At 41.1% G+C, this 22983-nt stretch overlaps 1 protein-coding gene across 3 annotated transcripts in view; it reads right to left on the bottom strand.

Moving 5' to 3' along the window:
- The window catches only part of SLC12A1 (solute carrier family 12 member 1), an 85820-nt gene that overhangs the window by 36887 nt on the left and 25950 nt on the right, over positions 1–22983 (bottom strand). For all 3 annotated transcript variants that reach the window (XM_032343634.1, XM_032343635.1, XM_032343636.1), the window contains 8 exons: positions 18865–18949; positions 15992–16143; positions 15337–15444; positions 14896–15019; positions 13021–13122; positions 10820–10975; positions 9432–9531; positions 8143–8254 (listed from right to left, as the gene is read on the bottom strand). In XM_032343634.1, coding sequence (XP_032199525.1) covers positions 8143–8254; positions 9432–9531; positions 10820–10975; positions 13021–13122; positions 14896–15019; positions 15337–15444; positions 15992–16143; positions 18865–18949 — 939 coding nt within the window. The remainder of the gene's footprint in view (positions 1–8142; positions 8255–9431; positions 9532–10819; positions 10976–13020; positions 13123–14895; positions 15020–15336; positions 15445–15991; positions 16144–18864; positions 18950–22983) is intronic.

Raw genomic sequence — 22983 nt, 5'->3', positions numbered from 1 at the left:
CTACCATGAACTACCACATCTTGACAATTCTACTAGGCCCATCCATTGCTTTTTGTGTGTGGTAAAAACACCCTTGCGTCACTTTTCCTTATGTAATGTAGACTTATTCCTACCCAAATAAATTAAGATCTCCCTCCACTCAAAGAATTTGGTGAGAACAGAGGTTCACAAGTCTATAGCACAGGAAGAATAGTAGAGCTGAAGAGAGAAGGAGACAGGTGTTCTCGTGGCAGATGAAACGGCTTATAATTTTAAGATTTGAGTTTTGGAAACTCATTTTAACTAAAATTTTGATTCTTTTCCTTCTTCCCCAAAAGTCCAAGCTAGCTCTTTTCTTTGTAAGTTTCAAAGCAAACCCCAAAAGTGTTTCTGATGATCTATAATACGGCTGATAAGCTAAAGAATCTGCTACTATTTTCCTAGGAAAATTCTTTCAACTCATGGAGAGATTAGGTATGCTGTTGAATTGTCTTAGATTTCTTACAAGCCACTTGGGATCTTGATGAAATGCAGTGTGTAGGTCTGGAATGAGGCTTAAGATTGTGCATTCTAGGGATGCCTGGGTGGCTCAATGAGCTAAGCCTCTGCCTTCGGGTTGGGTCATGATCCCAGAGTCCTAGGATGGAGCCCCGCATCAGGCTCTCTGCTCAGCAGGGAACCCACTCCCCCCACCACTGCCCACCCCCACCCCCCGCCTGCCTCTCTGCCTACTTGTGATCTCTGTCAAATAAATAAATAAAATCTTTTTAAAAAATCTGCATTCTAACAAACCCACAGGCGACGGATGCTGCTGGTCCTCAGGCCATGCTTAGGGCCACAGTCTTAGAGGGTATTAGATTGGAAAGGGCTTGCAATGTATGAGAAAGATGCCAGGCTTCGTGGTCTGCAGAACTGGTTTCAAATCTAAGTGTGGCCACTTTGGAAGTATTATTTCTGTGTTTTGGTCGATTTTTCTCAAAACAGGGGTAAAATCTCTATTCTGCAAGGTTGTTTTGAATAGTAATGATAAAGTGCCTAGTCTGATGTCTCGAAGGTAGTAGGTACTTCTCCAAAGTTGAATGATTTTTATTACCGTAAATGAGTGCTTACGATCTCATGGAAGCCCCAGATTTATTTCCATCACTATGTTTGCTCTACGACAGAGTGCTAAACTGGAAGCCAGAGTGTTGGGTGTAGATCTAGCTCTCACACTGACTGGCAGGTACCCCGGTGCCATGCATCCTCTCTTGGTGTGAGTTTTACATCTATAAAAATAAGGAAATTGTCTAGTTCATCACTGCCGAGTATAGTAGGCCCTGCCCATCTGCTGCTGAGCGTATGAGATATGTCTGGTCCACACTGAGATGTACTGGAAATGGAAAATACACACTGGATTTTGCAACCTTAGAATGGAAAGAAAAATGTTAAACATCTCATTAAAGTTTTTATAGTGTGCATATTGAAATAATAACATTTAGGACACATGATATTAAATAAAATCTATTAAAATTAACTATTCTTGTCTCCTTAAATTTGCTTTTTCCAATGGCTACTAGAAAACTTTGAATTACATATGTTACACATATTATATTGCTATTCCATAATACTAGATGATCTCTGTGATCACTTCCTTTTTAACATTTTATTTGAATTGATCAGATTCTTTATGTACTTATTTTCACCAGTGTATTTTCTAGAACTTGCCAACTTTTCAAAAGATTTTTCAAAAACAGTTTGGATGACTTACATTAAATTTAAAAAACAAAAGACTTCAATGAAGATGGGCTAGGGACAGTAGTTATTAAACCAGAAGACCTAACCTAAAGAAACATATGTCATTATGGATCAAATTTTGCTCAGGGTTCTAGAACGTCAGTGCATTTTTGAACCATTAGTTCTTCTTGGGCTTTCTAGGCTCTGTCAGCAGCAAAGAAAGAAGAAATATTTTATTCAGGAAAATTCAATGGTAACCCTGAGACAGAAGAATAACCAACAGCTGGAAAGGGTATTGGGCCATCAGTATATTGAGTTGTACCACAATGACTATGAGCCCCTGGGGAAAGTGGCATTTATTTAAATAAATACAGTCTAATGTATGTCTATTACTGCCACAAAAATCCAGATTAAGCATTAATTGTGACAGAAAGATTTACATGAATGCCTAAATTTGCCATACTGAGAAGTCATAAAAATATTTCAGGCAGAATCTCTCTTTGCTAAAAGCGATTATAATATCTTTGTAGCACACTTATGAATGTGAGAGAAGGCGGCAACACAAATGGAATAGGGAAAAACTAACTAACAAAGAGAGAAGACATACTCGAATATAGTTATTCGACATTCAAATTTATCATAGTCACCAAAATGGATTTTACCACTCAATTAAAATATTGGAGAGATTAGCTCAGTGAGGCTCCAAAATATGAATGCATAAATTAATTTAGAATTTGAACAAAAAAGCTCCAAAAATCTTATATATATATTATAACTCTGACATCGCTCGAGAAAAGGGTAAACAAATTCTATTTAGTCTACAGAAGTAGTTGATGTGATGCTACTACAAAAAAATGAGAATTATGAAAAGAATTTGCAAAGGAGTTCCAATATCATTAGTATCAAATAGAGAAATTTGGGCTAAAAGCAACATTCTTCCAGCATTCATTTTTCAAGACACTGAGAGTCTTGCTGCTTTGGCTTTGTTTTCATTGTCACTCTGGTTGGAAGGGTGGGAGAGAGAATTTTTCCTTTCTGTTTTGGTCCATATTTTGTCTCGCCTTGTGCCTAGTGCCCATTCATAGGTCATTTCATTTCCCTGCGCTGGGCCATGTCACTATCTTATACACATTGTAACAGAGACTCGATGGCTAAAGAAGAATAGATGCATCTATAAACATGCATCGACTTGGTGGTTGTGAACATTAAAAAGAGGTTGAAGGGGCAGCTGGGTGGCTCAGTGGGTTAAGCCTGCTTTCGGCTCAGGTCATGATCTGAGGGTCCTAGGATCGAGCCCTGCATCGAGCCCCGCATCCAGCTCAGCATTCAGCCCCGCATCCAGCCCCACAATGGGCTCTCTGCTCAGCAGGGAGCCTGCTTCCCCTCTCTCTCTGCCTGCCTCTCTGCATACTTGTGATCTCTCTCTCTGTCAAATAAATAAATAAAATCTTAAAAAAAAAAAAAAAGGTTGAAGGGAGAAGAAAAAATGAGAATTGTAGTTTCCCCTGGTTTGTCTGTCCTTGAAATGCACAGGATTTGGTTGCATTCCCTGACTTTTCTGAAGAGCATCTTTGAATTCCAATAGAGCTTTAAGTTTTATTAAGATATTTTATAAATTTGGGGTGCCTGGATGGCTCAGTCATTAAGTGTCTGCCTTTGGCTCAGGTCCTGATCCCTGGGTCCTGGGATCAAGCTCTGCATTGGGCTCCCTGCTCAGCGGGAAGCCTGCTTTCCCTCTCCTAGTCCCCTGCTTGTGTTTCCTCTCTCACTGTGTCTCTCTCTGTCAAATAAATAAATAACATCTTTTAAAAAATAAGATATTTTATAAATTTTAAGGAAAAAAGAGAAAGGGAAACAGTAAGGGTGAAATTTTGTTAAAAGGAGATCTACATGAGGAAGCTAATCAAAAACTATCTGTTATCTCCTTTATCATGAAAGGAAAGAACAGGACAATCAAAGTTTAAAGGACGTGAAAGAGTAGGAAACATTAATCAAAATAGATCTACATCTTGGTACATTTAGGTGAACTGAGTAGAGGAATACCAGTAAACCTCAGATAACATTGCTTTGGAGAGGGAGAGAGCCATGAAGTGGTTTTAACAGGGACTTGAGTGATGATGGTTTATTTCATTCTAAAAGTGAGTAGGAACATCCATGACAAAAATGTTAACAGTCATTAATTAAAATGAGTAGGATATGGGTGTCCTTTAATTTTATATAGTTTACTCATATGAAATTGCCCATGTTCCACAGTTTTGACTGACAAAAGTGTAAATTTCATATGATTCAATCTACTATTTTTCTTAATGTTTCAAAATTTAATAAATAGAAGCAATCTTAAGAAAAATCTTTATTTTTCAGCCACCAGAGCGACCAAATGTACTTAAAAGATGCTACTGCACCCTTGAAAGCCTTTTGCACCTTTAAGACAAACCAAATCTAGTAAAGAGGTAAGTGTTACATTTGGGGCACAAAAAAGGCTTTATCTGATTTGCGTTCTAAATCCCAGATCAATTGGATCACGTTTCCATCTTTAAGTTTTGTCTTTGATTTGTTTTAATAAAAAAAAAATACCCTGCCTTTAAACTAAAACTGTGAAGTAGATGAGTGAGGGACTGTCGACGCCTGCAGGATGCCTGCCCACGTGGCGAAGAGAAATGTGAGCTGACACCTTACAATTTTTAGAACCAGAGTGTACCCAGAGAAAGAAGACTCCCTACGCCCAAACTAAGTTATTGCAATGATTGGTTTTATTGTCTTCCTAACACCTATAAATAAGTGAGGAAACTGATGGACAAAGAAAGAAAGTGTGTTTTTATGTCATGGTACACGGGGTACAATCGGTAGAGACTGCAACTCCTGACTTAATATTTGCCTGTTGCCAAACCCCCCCGATCTGGACAATGCTTGACAATATGAGAAGATGCGGGGCGCCTGGGTGGCTCAGTGGGTTAAGCCACTGCCTTCGGCTCAGGTCATGATCTCAGGATCCTGGGATCGAGGCCCGCATCGGGCTCTCTGCTCTGCGGGGAGCCTGCTTCCCCCTCTCTCTCTCTCTGCCTGCCTGTCTGCCTACTTGTGATCTCTGTCTGTCAACTAAATAAAATCTTTAAAAAAAAAAAATATGAGAAGATGCTAGAAGGGTGGAGTCCTCCTCCCTCTGATCTTTCTGTGACTATAGGAATGAAGCATAGAAGGAGAAGAAAATTACTTTTGTTCAATAAAGCTTCTTGGGAGATATATATGTCGATGATTTAGCACGTGTTAACTCCGAGGAGGAGTAGACAATATTGTGAGTTACCAAGCTGGATTCCTTAAAACAAAACAAAACAAAACAAAAGATGCTCCTGTCTGAAAGATGAAGGATACTTCTGAAATATTTAGGCTGGGTAGGAAAGAAGCAAGAAGGAGGAAGAGGCTCCGATGCGGGAGTGTTAAGAGTTGGAGAGTTGGAAGGACACGGTGGGGGGCTTGGGGTCCAGCAAAATGAATAACTCTTTCCATTTCACTTTCAGCAGCTCCAAGGGCTAGTCCTTTAAAAACACCTTTGCTGTAGAAAATGGCAGCTGTAGCCACATACTTCCCATCCACCCCCTGGCAACGAAACACCAGTGATCTCTGAGTCTTGCTCCTTCCTTGTAGCATAACCACATTTTAAGTCAGCACCAAGATAAGCAAAGACCACCAGAGGGATGGAGCCAGAGCCTGCTGTCTTATGTTTATTCAGCAGGAATATGTAGCTCATTGTTCTATCATGATCATGTTGGATGCCCACAAATAGTCCAAAATCCAGTACTGGGATCTGGTTTCCCTAAGAAAGGATGTTTTTGGTTTTGTTGAAAGGGATATATTTTTGGAGTGAAAATGGCAAGCAACTGTGCTATACCAAAAATAATGGTGATGAAAATAACAGTTCCAGCAATAACAAGTACAATTAGTTGTGTAATTACTGTTTGACAGGTGATGTGCCGAGCCCTGGTAAGCTCACCTGCTAGAACTCTCACAACAGCTCTACAACATAGGTGCTATTATTCTTATGATTCCCATTTTATAAGGAAAGAGAGAAAACTGAGGTTCAGAAAGACTAAATTCTGTACAAAAGGGACTCACAGCTAACAGGTGGCAAAGAGTGATGCAGAACTTGACCGTGTGTCTCAGAAGCCCATGAGCACCAGCCTCCCAGAGCTAAGAACTGCATTGTCACCTCTCAAGATCATCGTTCCTATTTAGCCTTCCAATAAGGATGGCCCAACTACCGACAACTGTGCTTTTGGAAAAAGTTTTCTAAGGGTATGCAGCGGACTTCTCCCGTACCCCATTCCATCTGTTTCTTTGCAAAGATGATTGACGACTGAGCCTAGAGTTGAAATGCTGATGGCATCTGCAGCCCCAGGGGCTCACAGACAGCAACTAACTGGAAAGTCATTAACTGATGCAGCAACTCTTTTCTGTCCCCAAGAGAACCTCAGCACCTGGGAGCATGACTCGCAGGCCTTACTCAGAGAGACCAGCACAGTGATATATAACGTGGTCCAAAAATACATGTCGAACACCAGGGCCATTGGAGGCACAGACACAGGTGCATACTTCATATGATATTCCACAATCACGCTCTTTTATTAGAGTGAAAGCAGCAAAGGGTCAATTAAAAGCTGTATCTCTCGGGGCGCCTGGGTGGCTCAGTGGGTTAAATCCTCTGCCTTCGGCTCGGGTCATGATCCCAGGTCCTGGGATCGAGCCCCACATCAGGCTCTCTGCTCAGCACCTACTTGCGATCTCTTTCTGTCAAATAAATAAATAAAATCTTAAAAAAAAAAAAAAAGCTGTATCTCTCATCTCTTTGAAAAGATCTATTCTTCTTTGCCAACATATGACTTTTTATACTCTCAGTTCATTTCTCCTGTCCTAAAAATATTTTATTGCCTGCTAAACTAAGTTTTCTCTAAATTGGGAGAAGAAAAACACCCCAAACTGCTTATTCCATCAAAACCGGCTCCTGTATTATCTTGGCCAAAATGAAATTCAGTAATCCAGGGCACCAAAGTTGATAATAGAGAGAAGGGTGCTTGATAAGATTTTTAAAAGTCCTCTGGCATCACAGTGGGTCATTACTTAACCTGTCAATCTTATGTAGTCAGTAGCGTTCCTTCCACTCCCTTCTGGATAATTATGTTGAGCTATATTGTCTCAGTTACTAGCATATAAGCACTAAGAGGAAGGAGAATATGACCAGTATGGCATCTAGAGCATTGCCAAGTGTACAAAATGCTTAAGTGCTGGTCATGATGATGTGTAGTAAATTTGTCCCTGCGTCGTGGCACGGCTTTCTGTCAGCCCTTCTCCCTGGCAGGTGTTGGAAGTTTGGGTAGCGGTGCCTGAGTCTATCGGCACTTCCAGGGACACAAGTCTGCTAAGATCTTCTCCTCATGAGGTAACCCAGAGCACAGCTGGGTGGCCTGGACTGACACCCTGCTTCTCTCACTTTCTTGTCACGTGACCCCGTGCAAGAATTTCATTTTCTTAAATCTCACTTTTCTAACCAGTAAAAACAAGAACAGAGATCCTTTCTCCTTTCTCCTCACTAGACTGTAATATAGGTCAAATAAGAAAAATTGTAGGAAAATGCTTTGAGGAATAGGTATGTCCTAAAAAAATTCATTGAAGTAGCTAAGGACTTTGAGTGGCATGTGCGTGTGTGTGAGAGAGACAGACAGAGATGGAGATAGAGAGAGCGAGATTGTTATGGGAACGAAGTGGAGATAGACTGGTCTGATAGACTTACTATTTTGTTATAATTTTAATGCTTTCTCCTCACTTTGGAGACCGGTGATTGGTCAATAATTATGGTTCAATTTTTAGAATTTGCTTTGCATTCCTCCCAGGATAACCACCAATAAGTTACCATTAGTCTACCACATACTTCCTGAACAAAAAGGAACTCATTCATCTCTGAATGTTTATCCAAAGCATGGGAAACTTGGTTTAATTCTCTAGATATTTGTAGGGTGATCAATTTTATCCAAATATTTAATCTAAATTCTATGTGCTGTCATTTCAGGACATTATGTCTGGTTTTCATCTCTTCGGTTAATCTACATAATAGCACTCTCTGGCTCATTCCATCCTTTTATATTTCTGTGGACAGTTACTACCCCAAATGCCTTCCTTTTATTTCTGAGCCAGTTCTCTTTTTCTTGTCTCAAAGGCCATAATTTGGAAATATTTATCGCTTTTAGTTGGTCTCCTATGAAATCTGAAACACTTTTTATCCACTCGTTTAAATTCGGGATCATGGCCCTTGCCAGTCCTTGCTCTGTGAATCAAGGAAAGGGGCTCTTGTCCAAACTGCCTTGCCGTTTTCCTGTCACGGCCTGTACCCACCTGACTCGCCTGAAACAATACAGGGTGAGCAGGGAGGGAGGCATCTTCCTGGGGTGAAGTAGCACTTACCACAAAGACTTCACAGCAGATGCAAAGGCCACTATTCTTAGTAAAGGCATGAGTAATGTCCAAGAGAGCAGGTCTTGTCATTGGTCCCCCCGTTAAGACAATGCACTGGGGCCTGGAAATGGAGAAAAGAAGATGTAAGAACTGGCCATTATAGGAAGCCTATGAGCCAGAACAATCTCAGTGGAAATGGCAGGAATGGAGTGTTTGACCAACTAGGACAACCTCCCCGCTAAATATTTCTTGGGTTCCTCGCCAGAATTCTTGAATCATCCTATCTATTCATCTTTCCATCTTTGTATCCTTAGTTTATTAGTGATGGCAAAAATGTGAAGTAAGGGGGCGTCTGGGTGGCTCAGTGGGTTAAGCCGCTGCCTTCGGCTCAGGTCATGATCTCAGGGTCCTGGGATCGAGTCCCACATCGGGCTCTCTGCTCAGCAGGGGGCCTGCTTCCCTTCCTCTCTCTCTGCCTGCCTCTCTGCCTGCTTGTGATCTCTCTGTCAAATAAATAAATAAAATCTTAAAAAAAAAAAAAAGTGAAGTAAGGAAAAGGTGGTCTTGTGTTCCCTTTTTCTCTCCAGGCACCACGCTTTCCTAAATCCCCAGTACAGCCTGTCCTGCTCCAGCACCTATCTCCAGGCCACTTTCCTTCCTCGTCCCTGCAAAGGGAGGGGTGGTCCATTCAAAATAAGATATAACTAGTGAAGAGTTTAAAATGTTGCTTTTGGGGGCACCCGGGTGGTGCAGATGGTTAGGCCTCTGCCTTCAGCTCAGGTCATGATCCCAGGGTCCTGGGATCGAGCCCCACATTGGGCTCCCTGCTCAGCAGAGAGTCTGCTTTCCCCTCTGCCTCTTTCCCCTGCTCATGTGCTCTCTCTCTCTCTCTCTCTCAAATGAATAAATAAAATAATAAAAGAATAAAATTCTACTTTTCCTAAGAGAATTCAGTAAGCCACAGAGCCTTAAGCTGAATGGAGACAGCACCAAGGATTAAGTTCCTTAGGGGGTGTCTCTCTGAAATCGCATCCTGAGATCACCTCTCTATCTCTGTGCGTGAAGGTGACACCCAGCATCACGAAAGTTTACAGCTGGGGGTAAGCTTAGCTCAGAGTGGAAGAGAAGAAGCAGTCATTCACAGAGATGTTGTTGTGAAAATGAGGCAGTTCTGTAGGACTCTCTAGACTTAGAATGTACCCATAAAGCGTATCACTACTCGAGTGCATCTGTCTCCGCTAAAGGAAAGCCACTTCTACTGTGGAGAGACACCAGGATGCCTGAGAAGCCGACTTTACCTGAAATTTTTCACGTGGTCTTCCACGGTAGTCAATTCCAGGGCATTGTCTAACGCACTGACATAGGAAAGAGCCTGTGTGGAGGAGCCCCAGTTCACATCTGCGGACAACAGAAGATTTTGGCATTAAAAGCATTGACCTTTCTCTCTGTATGCTGTGAATAATTTTTATAAGTCATTGCCTTCTATGATTTTCCTTGGCTAGGTCATCAGTGAGGAGTGCCCAAATTAGAGAAAACACAAAGTAGTATTTCCTAGAAAGAGCATTGTGTCTTTCTATGAATGCTTTATGAATTTTTAGAAGTGAGATGGCTCTTTCCAGCTAAGGATCAGACTTTAAAGCTGCAGCCCCAGCAATTTTGCCTGGTGGGAGAGGCTATGTGATAACCACATTGCAAATGGATAGACTTGGATAAATGGTTAACCCCTAAATAAATTCAAAACATCTTCACAAATTCTTGGATTAAAAAGAGGCATTTCTTTTTTTTTTTTTTTTAAGATTTTATTTATTTATTTGACAGACAAAGATCACAAGGAGGCAGAGAGGCAGACAGAGAGAGAGGAGGAAGCAGGCTTCATGTTGAGCAGAGAGTCCGATGCGGAGCTCGATCCCAGGACCCTGGGATCATGACCCGAGCCGAAGGCAGAGGCTTTAACCCACTGAGCCACCCAGGTGCCCCTGAAAAGAGGCATTTCTGTAGACACGGATCATGAGCTATTTTGAATAGCTCAGGAATTCTCATTTTTTGGGGTATCCATGAAGAGGTTTCAGCAAGCATTTTAATTTTTGATCTTTTAGGACCTAATCTTCGTCATGAGGGAGGTAAATACTACCATTTCCTACCCGCTTTTTTTCCCTACCTTTTTTTGAAGAAAAAAAAAAATTAGATGGACCCTTTCATCAGGAAGTCCCTGGTGGGAATGTACAGATTTACTCCAGAGGGCAGACAGAATCATTTCCCTAGTCTTACTTGGAAGAGTCAGGGAAATGGTGGGGAATGATCTGGAGATAAAAAGATTAATATTGCCTAAAGTGTTGACTATGAGCCAAGTATTTAACGTACCTTAGGTATGCTACTTAACTTACACTCTACTTAAAATATCAGCTCCATCATGTCCTGCTACCTTGGCAAGCGATCAAGTTTCTTCATCTGTAAAATGGGTCTAAAAATACCCAATATGGAGCCTTATTGTGAGGATTCAATGAGTGCATGGTCTATAAAAGATGCTCAACATAGTTAAATATTATGCTGTATTACATTATTAATATCCACTGTCCACATGGCACACCCAAGCACATAGGGGCTGCTCAATATACCTTTGTTGAAGGAATGGTTAGTCGAGGAGCGCTTTCAATGCCCCCCCCCCCCCATACAGTCCTTATCTTACCTGGCTTCTTGTAAGTCACATAGATATAGAGGAAGAACTCAATGACGTAGGTGATGACAGCTGCCCACCAGTTGATGACAAACATAACTGCACAGCACAAAATAGCTCCAAAAAGAGATACCCACATGTTGTAAATTCCATATGCAGGTCTCCATCCTGAAAAAAAAAAGTCTCAGTGCATAAAAAAAACTTTTACACTATTGCTTTATATCACCGCATATGATTAAAATGCAGGCAACAGTTTTTTTAGCATAAAAATCAGCATGTTTGGGTCAAGCTCCCAATTCTGTTATTAGTTTTCTGTGATCTTGGGTCCCTGGCTTAGGAAAGTATACCAAATGAGAACGCTGTGAAATACCGAAAAGGTGTCATTTATGGCTTCTTCCTATGTCCTGCACGCCCCAATTATCTTCCTCAACTATGAGACCTTAAGCCTCTCCTATCTCTACCATCAGGAGCTGAAAGGAGGCAGGAGAGATGAGAAGAGTGGGGTCTAGTGGGAAGGATGGGGAAAACGCCTTGGTGGCTCAAGAAAGAGGAAGTTAAGACAATGGGCTTATTGTTCCGATGAAAAAGGCAGAGCATCGTCAAAAGTCAAGCCATTAACTTCCTGCTAGTGCTGTCTTTACCTTAAGAGGATAGTACTTGGGGATGGGAGGTCGAGGTACCAGGTGGTCGGTATTATAGAGGGCATGGATTGCATGGAGCACTGGGTGTGGTGCAAAAATAATGAATACTGTCATGCTGAAAATAAAAAATAAAATAAAGGGAAAAAAGAGGATAGTACTCGCCCTTTCAGAAATAATAATCTATGGGAAAAGAGGGAGACATTTCTCAATTGGCTTCTTAAACCCAATGCGTTCATAAGATTTTGCATTTTACAGTGAAAATATTTCTCAGGGTTCGTATATGCATGGGAGAGTTCCCTGTTCTCTTAGTTCCCTGCCATGCAGAAGCTGGGGAAGCTCTGATTTGAAGGGCATGTGGACAATGGACATTTTAAATTTGGAGTTGCCAAAATACAGAGCTTTCCAAGTCTTCAGGAGCAATTTCTGAAGTGGCCACAAGATGGAAATAGCACTTTGAGGACATCACTGAAAATGCCCTTATTTCTAGGAGTCTGGCTGTGTGTGTGTGTCACAGGGGCACTGTGTGTGTCATTTCGGGATTTTGTGTATCCACTTGTCTCTATGTGGGCTGCTCTTTTTCCTCTCTCTCCTTTTCTCTCTTCCCCTTTCGCTCTTTCCTTTCCGGTCTTTCCCTTACCTACTCTATTATTTCACCTTGTTTTTCAAAGATGAACATAACGTGGTGCAGAGGCACCCATTACTATAACTTGTATTCACGAGCTAGGACTTCCGGTTCTCTGCTTAAAAGAAGACAACACAACAGAAATAAAAATTCCTCAGTTATCGTCTGGAGCCGAGTGACGTTGGATGGACAAAAGCTTCCCTTCCATCCATATTCTGTCTTATTGGCAGCAGGTTTTCCAAAGGAAGCTGGAGACCACAGCAGGCCCTAACGGAGTGGAAATGCGTTCATATCCCTGAGAAAGACCCTCCTGGGGAAGAACTTTCTGAAGGTCAACGGTGATGAGCGTCTATTCTGGTGGAAAGGCAGAAGGAATTCTAATAGCCAGTGAAAGTGAGGAAGAGGGGGAGGTGGTGAGGTAGGAAAGGTTGTTCGGTGTGAAATTCTGCACCTCTTTCAACCACAGTCTGCGGAGGGCAGGGATGTCACTGGCTTCAGCGCGAATCTGCATTGACTATACTCAGCAGGTAATTATGGGAACTACTCATCCTTCTCTTCCGCACCATGGGCAGGAAACAAATTGATAGTAAGGAAGTTTCAAATATATACATTTATTCCACTTCTGTGGTCACTTTCACCCTGGAAATAAATAGTGGTGTTTTTCTACTGCTGAAATAAATGTGGTTTCTCTTGCCATGAATAATTTATTGCCGCAGGAGAAAATTGACTTTACGGTTGGTCAAAAAGGCCATTGCTCAAATGATTCTTTTTCTATTTCAGAAGTCACCATCCCCCCTCCAACTCACCAAAATAAAGTAGATTACGCTGCCCACTAGGATATAAGGATACACACAAACACAGATTGATCACTTTTCACTGATTTCTTTCATCTTATTGAGACAAACTAACTGTCTGCTTAGGGTTCTTTTAGTTTTGAAGAGTCAACTTACCCGGAGATTTGGCATATGAGGCATGGAAGCAGGAGAAATTAATAAGTGCGTAGGAGGCCAGGAAGAAGTTGGAGATGATGGGAGCAATGGTGTTCAGTTCCGCTGTGAACGAAGCAGAAGCGAGCATGTCCGTGTGAGTTATGGGACCAGGGGCTGAACAGCTGTCAGAGCCTGGAAGCTTGACTTTATTTGGAAATTGAAAACATAGCTAGCATCTGTCAAAGTTTAAGAACTTAGTGATTTTTCTTTGGGATTGCATTCATTTAAAAATATATTCTCAGCCAGGGCTTCCATAAAGCAAGGAGCAAGAAAACCTCCCAACGAGAAAATAGACGACAGACAAGCCTTCTACCTAGCAAACATTCAGAGGGGCGTGGGTAGAGGGTTTGGCGACTGGGCAGATGATAAACTCCCCTGCTGCTCTTCCAGACGTACCAAATCCTGCAATCTTTCTCTGCTGTGGATCTAAGCAAAAAACTCTGCAGGGCAACAGATTAGTTCAATACAGGGGCGCCCGAAATGCCTACCTGGAAATTTCTATGCCTAACTTGCACTCCCTGACTCTCAGAACTCTTGCTAGTCCTTTGGCCTTTTCTTAACATTTCTAGAGAGTTCTACCTCTTTGCCAAAAAAAATGTTTACCCCAGTAGCTAAATATCAGCATAATTTAATCCTAGCCAAATGGTTTGCTGTATAAGAAATAATTTAGAAACATTCTCATTGACATTCTCAGTGACACAAATGCAGGTGGTAGCTGGGCGTGATTCTAGAGCCTAGATGCCAGCAAGGACATAGGCAAAAATAGCTGCCACGGAGCTTGTGCAATGAAGCTCATCTAGGTTGATCTGAGCAATTTTTAAAGGGTAACATTTAATTTACACAATTTTTTTTTAACACTTCGGCTATTTGATCACATCAATGCATTATAGAACAATGATTCGAGATCTTAAAGTTTAAAGTATGTAATGGGATATTTCTGTACATAATCACTTTTTGTTTAATTTCTTAAAAAATCTAACAAACATAGTCCTACCTTCCCCCTCTTCAACCCTGTACAAATCTTATAAGGATTTAGGAATTACAGCCACTCTCTGAGTTTATGTGATGATGAAGGGCTTTTACTATTTGGCACCACTGTGCTGAGGAAGGGTCTGCCCTGCTAGACCGAGTGGCGTCACACGTGGCCTTGCCTTTTGCTTCTTTTCCTCTGATATGCTCACCAATAAAGGTGGCACCTTCGGGAGGAACGAGGAATGCGCAGGCTCCAGCTGACGAACGTGCCTCTCCAAGATTATGCAGCTGTTTCTATAATGCTAAGGGAGAGGGAGTCGAGATGATGGTCTGGGCAAGTGGTTCTCAAACCTCAGTGGGCTACAGATCTCTTGAGGAGCCTGTATACATGCAGATTCTTTATCTCCAGAGACTGATTCTAACTCTGAGGTTGGGCCTGAAAAATCATTTTGTTAACAAACCCCAAGTAGTTGGTTCTGATATAGGTGGTCAGTGGGCCACATTTTGTAAATGACACTTTAATTCTCCCAGTAGCTGCCAGCCCGGGAGATGTAGAAACAGGTGGCAGTTGGGGAAGGCTCTGGAATTAGACGATATTGGGTGGCTTGGAGGAAGGATTTGGTTGCATTTGCTTGGATGGATTTCCAACATTCGGATTCAAAGAAGAGATTAAAGTCCAAAGTCTACCTCTAGTCCTCAAACGCTCTCTACACACAAGGATTCCTCATTACCTTCTTAGTCAGACTCCAATAGTCCCAGTTGGGAGATTAAACAGAAAACAGGTAATTCTGCAATCTAAAAGGAAAACCCTACGAGTAATCAGAAGAATGCTTTGGTTTTCAGTAAGACAAGAAAACTACGAACCAATAAGAATGAACGCCATGGCTATAACGAAAGTAAGAAAGTATCCTCTCAGGGGTTCGTTGTTTTTCCCATATCCCTTTGCAAAGAACTGCAAGGCTTTGTAGATGTTGTCCTTGCACAGAGCCTAATGGAAAAGAAGGGGAGAAATTCGTCATTTAGATCTATGCACAGTCATTTTCCCTAGGTGATTCAAACAAGAAGATTTGGAGAAAGATGAAGCGATACACAATACGGGCACAAGTTAACACTGCAGTTTATCATTCTTTATATTATTTGAATCGATCTTGACTATGTGGCAGACAGCATTTGAGCCAGATGCAAACGTTAAACTGTTTCAGAAAATGATGGAAAATGATGGCTGGTGAGAACGAGTATTTCAGCTTGATCCACGTTCAGTGGGAACAGACATAGGGGGCAGCATGTGCTCTTAGCCTCTATCACCTGGAACACTTTGGGCGCGCTGACGAGGGAGGCCAGGGCTGAGGAGAGCGTTGCAGAAAAGATGCCAGCTGTGATGAGGGGGCCGAACCCTGATACCATGCTCATGACCTTGAGAAAAGACACACCAGTAAGGAGACTCACCCAACACACAATTAAAAAACAGACAGACAAACCAAGCCAAAATCTTACGCAAACGCTTCCCCTTCCACTTTCTGTGATTTGGAATCTCCGTTATAAAAGCCAGTTGCTTCTAAACAGATTTCTACACCCCCGCCCCCAACGCTTCACTCTCCAGGACCATGGCAGGGGCTTTCCCAAAACTGAGATCCATGCACAAAGTATTAACTATCTAAGTCTCTCCTCCCCACCATGAAATCTTGCACCATTGATTGGAAGATGCCGTATATCAGGCAGCAATCTTCCCTGGTGATGCAATTCACGCAACTGCCTGCTATCTCCCCACCGTAGGTAATGCAACCACAGGATGTGCTGCCTCATGTCCACAGGGCTCCCCTCCCTCACACATGAATTGTTCTGTGCTGAATTCAAATGGACCAATAATCAATCCGTTGTAAACTCAGAAGTTTCATGATATTACATGTGACATTCTACAAATGAAAGCAATAGCAATAAACTTTTTTTTTTCTCTTCAAACCTGGAAATTGTTCATTAGCCCATATTGACATGGTTCATGTCGACATCTTGAGAAGTCGTAGCCCAACCCACAGGCTGCTGAACCATTGCAGTTCATCCCAGAAATGACGGTGTCATTCATGCTTCCAGTGGCATCTCGGACCACACAAGCCCCTGGGGAAACAAGTGTGGCTCGTCAGTTCTTTATAAGGGTTCTGCTCCCGTAGGATTTTCTCCTGAAAACATAGTTTAATTTGAGTTGGTGCAGGTTCACTGCCATCCTCTCTGGTCATCCTGGGGACATGGTACCTGGAGGTTCCCATTCTCAGAGACTGAAGAGCACTCCCCGACTCTGACTGTCTGCCACTTCTTTTTTTTTTTTTTTTTTAGATTTATTTATTTATTTATCAGAGAGAGAGGGGGGAGAGAGCGAGCACAGGCAGACAGAATGGCAGGCAGAGGCAGAGGGAGAAGCAGGCTCCCTGCCGAGCAAGGAGCCTGATGTGGGACTCGATCCCAGGACGCTGGGATCATGACCTGAGCCGAAGGCAGCTGCTTAACCAACTGAGCCACCCAGGCGTCCCCTGTCTGCCACTTCTACTGCCTTGGGGGGTTTAGGTCCAAGCTCTCACCTACACTTGCAAGATACTTAGGGTTTGAAACTCTCTTTCTTTCTGAAACACACATGGCAGTGCTTTGCACATAATATTAAATTCATATTTCTAGCTAGGTGCTACTGGCTAGGTGTTTTTCAGGTAGAACAATTTATTTCCTCATCTGCAAGAGAACTAAGGGATGGCATTTTTCAAATTCTGGTAATTAAGAGAACTGAGCCCTTATTTTCAACTGATGATAGTCAGTGCATAATTTTTTAAACTGTTAGAATTCTACTTTATATAGAATTTTAAAGGTTTAAATAATAAAAAAATGTTTGGGGATAAAATATTGAGATTTCCTTAGTAATATTAATGGTCAAAAAATATTCTATCAAGTGTCAGTTTAATCCATTACTTTTACCCATTTTGCTATTTTTGTTATTTACCATTATAAACATTCTACGATGAACATCTTTGTGCACAATTTTTTTCTTCTCTATTTCAAAATATTCCTCTAGGATAGATCCCTAGATCAAAAAGTTCAGAACTTTTGAAGATTCTTGATATATATTTTTTCACTAACCATCCATAGGAATTTTATAATGATAATCTCTGCCACTATGTATTTGATAGAATTATGGAAGTATATGAATATATGTGAGAAATATATAGAAACGTCTCTGAACTACCTGAACTAGGATAAATATTTTACAAACTAAATCCCAAACAGTAAAACTGTTTATTTTGCTCTTCAAACTCCAGCTGGTATGAGTTTTCATGCCTTGCTAATAACTTTAAGAGAGGTCCCAGTGACAGGTACTAATGGGAACCCTTAATTTTATCCATGGAATTCATATCCTGTGAATCTGTGAAAGACTTAGAAATGACAGGATCTTTGAGTTGAAATAATCAGTTTAGGAATCCTGTTTACATAGCTCTGAGGGGTGACCACCTAGCCTCTGCTTAAACAGTTGAAATTATGAATGTTGCTTACCAGGTAAAACCATCTGTTCCAGATTTTACCTTTTTACTTTGTTAATTTTTGTTGAGCTTTTTGTGTATCATACTTTTTGACTTCTGTATAGCACAACTCCCTAAATTTCCATGAAGCCATGCCATGAGCCAAAATTTGCACTAATGACAGGCCGAGGACCCCAAGACTATCCTCTTTTCCAGGGAAAAGTATAGAAATGGAATCTTCTCCCCCGCAAAAACTGGAAGAATCTCTGAAATGAGGTCTATAACTTTACTCATTTCTTCATTTTTACATTGTGTGAGCTAGGAAACCATTTGGGAAATTTAACTTAAGGTGATTTCAATGTCATTTAAAAATATGTCAATTTTATAAGTATTGGAATAAAATCTCTCTTCATGTAACTAAACTTGGAAGTGCCACAGCAACATACCTAACATTATCCAATTTCCTCAAATAAGAGACAGTGAGAGAAGTGAGGGTCTCAGTTGACTGTTTTGCTTTTCTCTCCAGAAACCAATGTAAGATAAATGCACTTCCCTGATTTCCTTTAAGCAGACAATTGGGATGTGCCCTTCAGTAAAATGGTCATTCGGGCTTCTGCAGTGGGGAGCTATATTCCCTAGTGTGCACAGAAAAGAGTTTTCTTCTCTGAATGTTCCACATTTCTTCCTCTCCTCCTACGGGATAAGCGTGAGGTGACCCCCAGCCAGGAGGAGGCGTGGCTGCAGCAGCAGGTGGAATGAAAGTCAGCCTAGAAACAGCAGGTGCATCCACATATTTTCTGCTTAGTGAGCAATGTGGGGGCTGACCACCCACACGCCTGGCAGCTGGATCTTGTTCTGATTTCCTGCCAACTGGTGACAGTGACATTTCCATATTAGGGACAGTAGTGCCAGGAGGAGATACAACGATCAATTCTATATCTTTCATACATTCCTCAGGCTTTTCTTTTTGTTTTTGTCTCGTTTTGTTCCTGGCTTCATTTCTCTTGCTCGTTTCTCACCTGCCTCCCAGGGCAAGGGAAGTGGATGCTGGGAGTGGTGGCTTCTTTGGTGGTGGGATTATCACCTAGAGTAGCTACATGGGATTCTCTTTGTGTTCAGGGAGAATAACAATCTGATTAACTCTACCCTAGCCCTGACCCAGAGGTGCCGGTATTACAGCTTAATTATATTCAAACTCCTAAAGCGCCCAGGAGGGGAATTAAAAATGTTGTCTTTTAGAAAAAAACTTTCTACTTATGATCCCCTGAAAGCCCACTGGACATGTATGACCAGACTCCTTGTAATTCCAGCATTTGGACACCAGAGACACACGACTTACCTACACAAATAGCAACTCCTATGTAGGCAACAGTGGTGATGAAAATGGCCAGCATGGTTCCTCTGGGGATGGCATCTTGGGGATCCTATGGAGAAATAATATGGTGGGATGAAGAGACGGGGTGAAGTAAGAAACAGAAATGACTTGGAGTTATTACGGTATTTCCAATGTTTAGGCTACCCTTCCTGAGGCAGGTTCCAAAGAAAAGATAAGCAAATGGCAAAGTGGTGAGCCTGAGCTCTTTTTCGACAAAGAACAGGTGTCGAGGTGAAAAAAGAAATGTCTAGAATTTTGTGCTGAATAGATCTCTAATTGTCCAGGACAGAGTTTTTATAGAAAAGTAGACCAGTTAGCTCACTCAATGCGTCTCCCTCCCCTTTATCTCCTGGGAATTTCATGCAGATATGTCAAACCTTAAAGTATTAGGGGAAAGACACAAACATACTCCGCACATTGATGCACCTTGACAGTATCTGTATATGGGTATTAGTTTTGTACTAAGCTTAGGCTTGCCTTAAAAAAAAAAAAAAAAGAAAACTTGAAGCAAAAAGGATGATCTGCTAAGCTCTCCAATCCCTCAAATTTCCCATTTGGAATCTAGTTCAGGAATGACTACAATGGGAGATATTTCATTTCCATAAGCAGGCATAAAGAAAGAGGCAAATTTAAGCTTATACCAGAAAATGGGCTTCTCTTTTGCTTATGCATGCATATAAATTTACTGGACTGAGCTCACATCATATATAACATACCATTTTATATCCTATTTTGGGAGCTAAATCATAGCATAATCAATTTCCAAGCAGCATAACTTCTAAATAATTGAATTCATCTTAACAGGGATTATTTTTTTAACAGGAATTATTAAATGGAGATTTCAGTGTATTCTCGGTTATAGAAGACAGTGTCTGGCATATAGTAGGAGTCAATACATATTGAATTGAGGGAGGCAATATCTCAGTAGATATTAGTTCCCCACCAGACAATCTGAGATGTAGTACTACAAATATGCAATAAATGCAGTCAAAGTTCGAGCTTTTCTGTTTTTGTTTTTAACTTAAATCTGCTGATCAAAATCCATCAGAGAGACCAATTCATGGTAAATTTCCAACCTGACACCTGGAAATAACTTTACCAGTGAATTTGCCCTTAATGAGACTAAGTCAGCTCTGTAGATCTGCTCTGAACATTGATTCCTTCCCACTCTTTTAGGAATATTTACACAGAGGCATGGTTCTGCTGCACATATACCTAGACTCCTCCTTCCAAACTGTTGTCTACAAAAGTGATTTTGGGCCAACAGGTGCAGGGGAACAGCATGTCAAAGGAAGAAGAAGGTAATTAATTGTGGCTGACATGAGCCCCACTCAATCTCCCAATTCATGCTGTGTTTCAAGTTTGGTTTTATTAACTATTTCTTGTGATCTGAGTGGAAGAGAAGATTAAATTAAATGGGAGGAAAGGAGACATAGATACAGATATAGATATATGAGGTGTGAAGGTGGAAGGCAGTCATGTACCTCAAACATGAAAACTTAGTCTTCATGTAGAACTACTTCATGCTACAAACTCCGAAGTTACTTACTTAGAATTTACCTAAGGGTCAGACTTGACCCAATATAAATTAGGATGTCAGTATCTCAATGTATGATCATATATTCACACTGCCTACTCTGGCTCCCTTTCCCCTAAACAGAGACCAGGACTTCAACAAATTCTTCGTTTTCACTCTAAATGTTAGTTTCCATCTCCCCAGCTGTAACCTAAAAAATCTAACCTTCCTTCGCCTTTCTTCATGAGATGTTACATTTTTTTCTTAAGACAGAATACATAAACAATCTACTAGATAACTGTTTCCTGAGGGTCAACCACTTCTTAAACTTATATTTTGCACATGATTCTGTTCTTGCTTCTCATGACTCAGAGTAAGTCTGTCTTCACCTTAGACCATGAACAGCTTGGAGGACTGAGTGCTTCTTTGCTTCCCTAGTGCCTAGCGACATGTTGGCTGAGCTGAACTGATGACTTGTTTCTAAGGAAAGTGTAATATTCTTTCATTTAAATGTGTGCTTAGGGGCACCTGAGTGGCTCAGTGGGTTGAGCCACTGCCTTCGGCTCAGGTCACGATCTCGGGGTTCTGGGATGGAGTCCTGCATCGGGCTTTCTGCTCAGCAGGGAGCCTGGTTCCCTCTCTCTCTCTTTCTCTCTGCCTGCTTCTCTGCCTACTTGTAATCTCTCTCTGTCAAATAAATAAATAAAATCTTAAATGTGTGCTTACAGTTTGCAGAATTTTATTTGTTTATTTATTATTTTTTAGAAAAGATTTTATTTATTTATTTGTCAGAGAGAGAGGCAGGCAGAGGGAGAAGCAGGCTCCCTGTTGAGCAAGGAGCCCAATGTGGGACCCAGTCCCAGGACTCTGGGATCATGACCCCAACCAAAGGCAAATGCTTAACGACTAAGCCACCCAGGAGTCCCTACAGAATTTTAGATCAGTGACCTCTGATACTTTTCCAAATCTGAGGACACAGCAGCTCCACATACATAGCTAAATTTCATTAAGCAGTGATATTTAACTACTAGAATCATTTTGAACAAGTTACTTACTTTTCTGAGCTTCTAATCTATTTTATGCCATATCTCAACTCAAGAATTTACCATAGCACTGTGGTCCCTAATATGACAAATAGAAATGCCTTTATTCATTCACTAAATAAATATTTACTGAAATCTTCCTAGCTCTGAAGAGGCAACAATGAGTATAACCAAAAGCAAGGTCCCCACCCTCATGGGCTTACATTCCAGGGTAAGCACCTCTTGCTCCGGTCCCACCAATGCCGATTTCCCCTTGTATTATAAGGTCATCCAGCCTCGTCAGGACTTCTCCAATTAAATTGTGAGGGATCCCTTACTGTTTCCCAAATCCCCATGCCTAAACTCTTCTTTAGTCTTCTCTACCTGGAATATGTTTATATTTTCTCACCAACAATCAGTATTGAGCCTTTGCTTTAAGTTCACACTTCAAAGTAACATTATTGAGGAAATCATCCCGGCTTTAACGATTACCTGTTTCTTATGTTTATCTCACAACTTATTTAAACAGTCTATATGATTTTCATTTATACATGTCTCTTCATGGCTCTTACAAATATTTCTTGTCTTCCAAAGTTGATTATAAGTGTATTGAGGTAAAACCGGTGTCTTCTTTTGTGTATATGGTAGGGACTATTTACTGTTCCCTAATAATCATTCTCACCTTCCTCCTTTTAACACAAGAACTCCCTAAAATTCTAGTCATATGGCTGCGCAGCTAGAGACTACATTTCCCAGCCTTCTTTGCAACTAGGCAAGGTCACAGAGATTAAATTCTGGCCAATGGAATGTTAGCAGAAGTAATATATGCAAGATTCAGGAATTGCTTGCCCTCTATTCCTTACTCCTCTTCCTGTGGGCTGAAACATGATCTTGGAATTGACCAGTCATCTTTGCAGGTGAGGGCAAACCATAAGGGAGTGGTCAATCAAGGGAGGTCATCTGGGATCCTGGTCTACTGTTTGGAACAGACTTTTCTTATTCGACTCCATGGCCTATGAGCTCAGATTTTGATCCACTAGAAAAATAAACTTCTATCTTGTTTAGGCCAGAACTACCAGTCTTTTATAAAACATTCAAACCAATATTCTAACAGTGCTCATTACAGTACTTAACATAAACTAATATGAATGCAGTGCTAAATAAATACCATTTAAATAAGTGAATATACCTCTGAATGTAATGTCATAAAAATTCACTAATAAAGTGATTTTGAAGGGGGAGTGGGGAGGGTGTTTTTGTTTTGTTTTGTTTTCCCTGAATGTTATGTGCTTTTGTTCCTTAGGTGTTTAAAAGAAAGAGGTTGGTTCTGATATTTTTTTCACTGGGATATATTCATTTTGTTGGAAATGTTACACACTTCCCAATTTTCTCTACCCTTCCGATATCACTGAATAAGTACATCCAAAAGGATGGACTATCAGAAATAGGATGGTCTGGCATTTAAAATTTTGGCATTAAAAGAGAGAACTTTTAAATTACTGGGGACCCTTAATGGAAATTTTGGTTTTAACATCGATAGAGAAG

Source organism: Mustela erminea, chromosome 5, assembly GCF_009829155.1.
Source record: "Mustela erminea isolate mMusErm1 chromosome 5, mMusErm1.Pri, whole genome shotgun sequence".
Lineage (NCBI taxonomy): Eukaryota > Metazoa > Chordata > Mammalia > Carnivora > Mustelidae > Mustela > Mustela erminea.
Note: the sequence above shows the minus strand (reverse complement) of the source record. Positions and strands in the feature narration are given on the sequence as shown.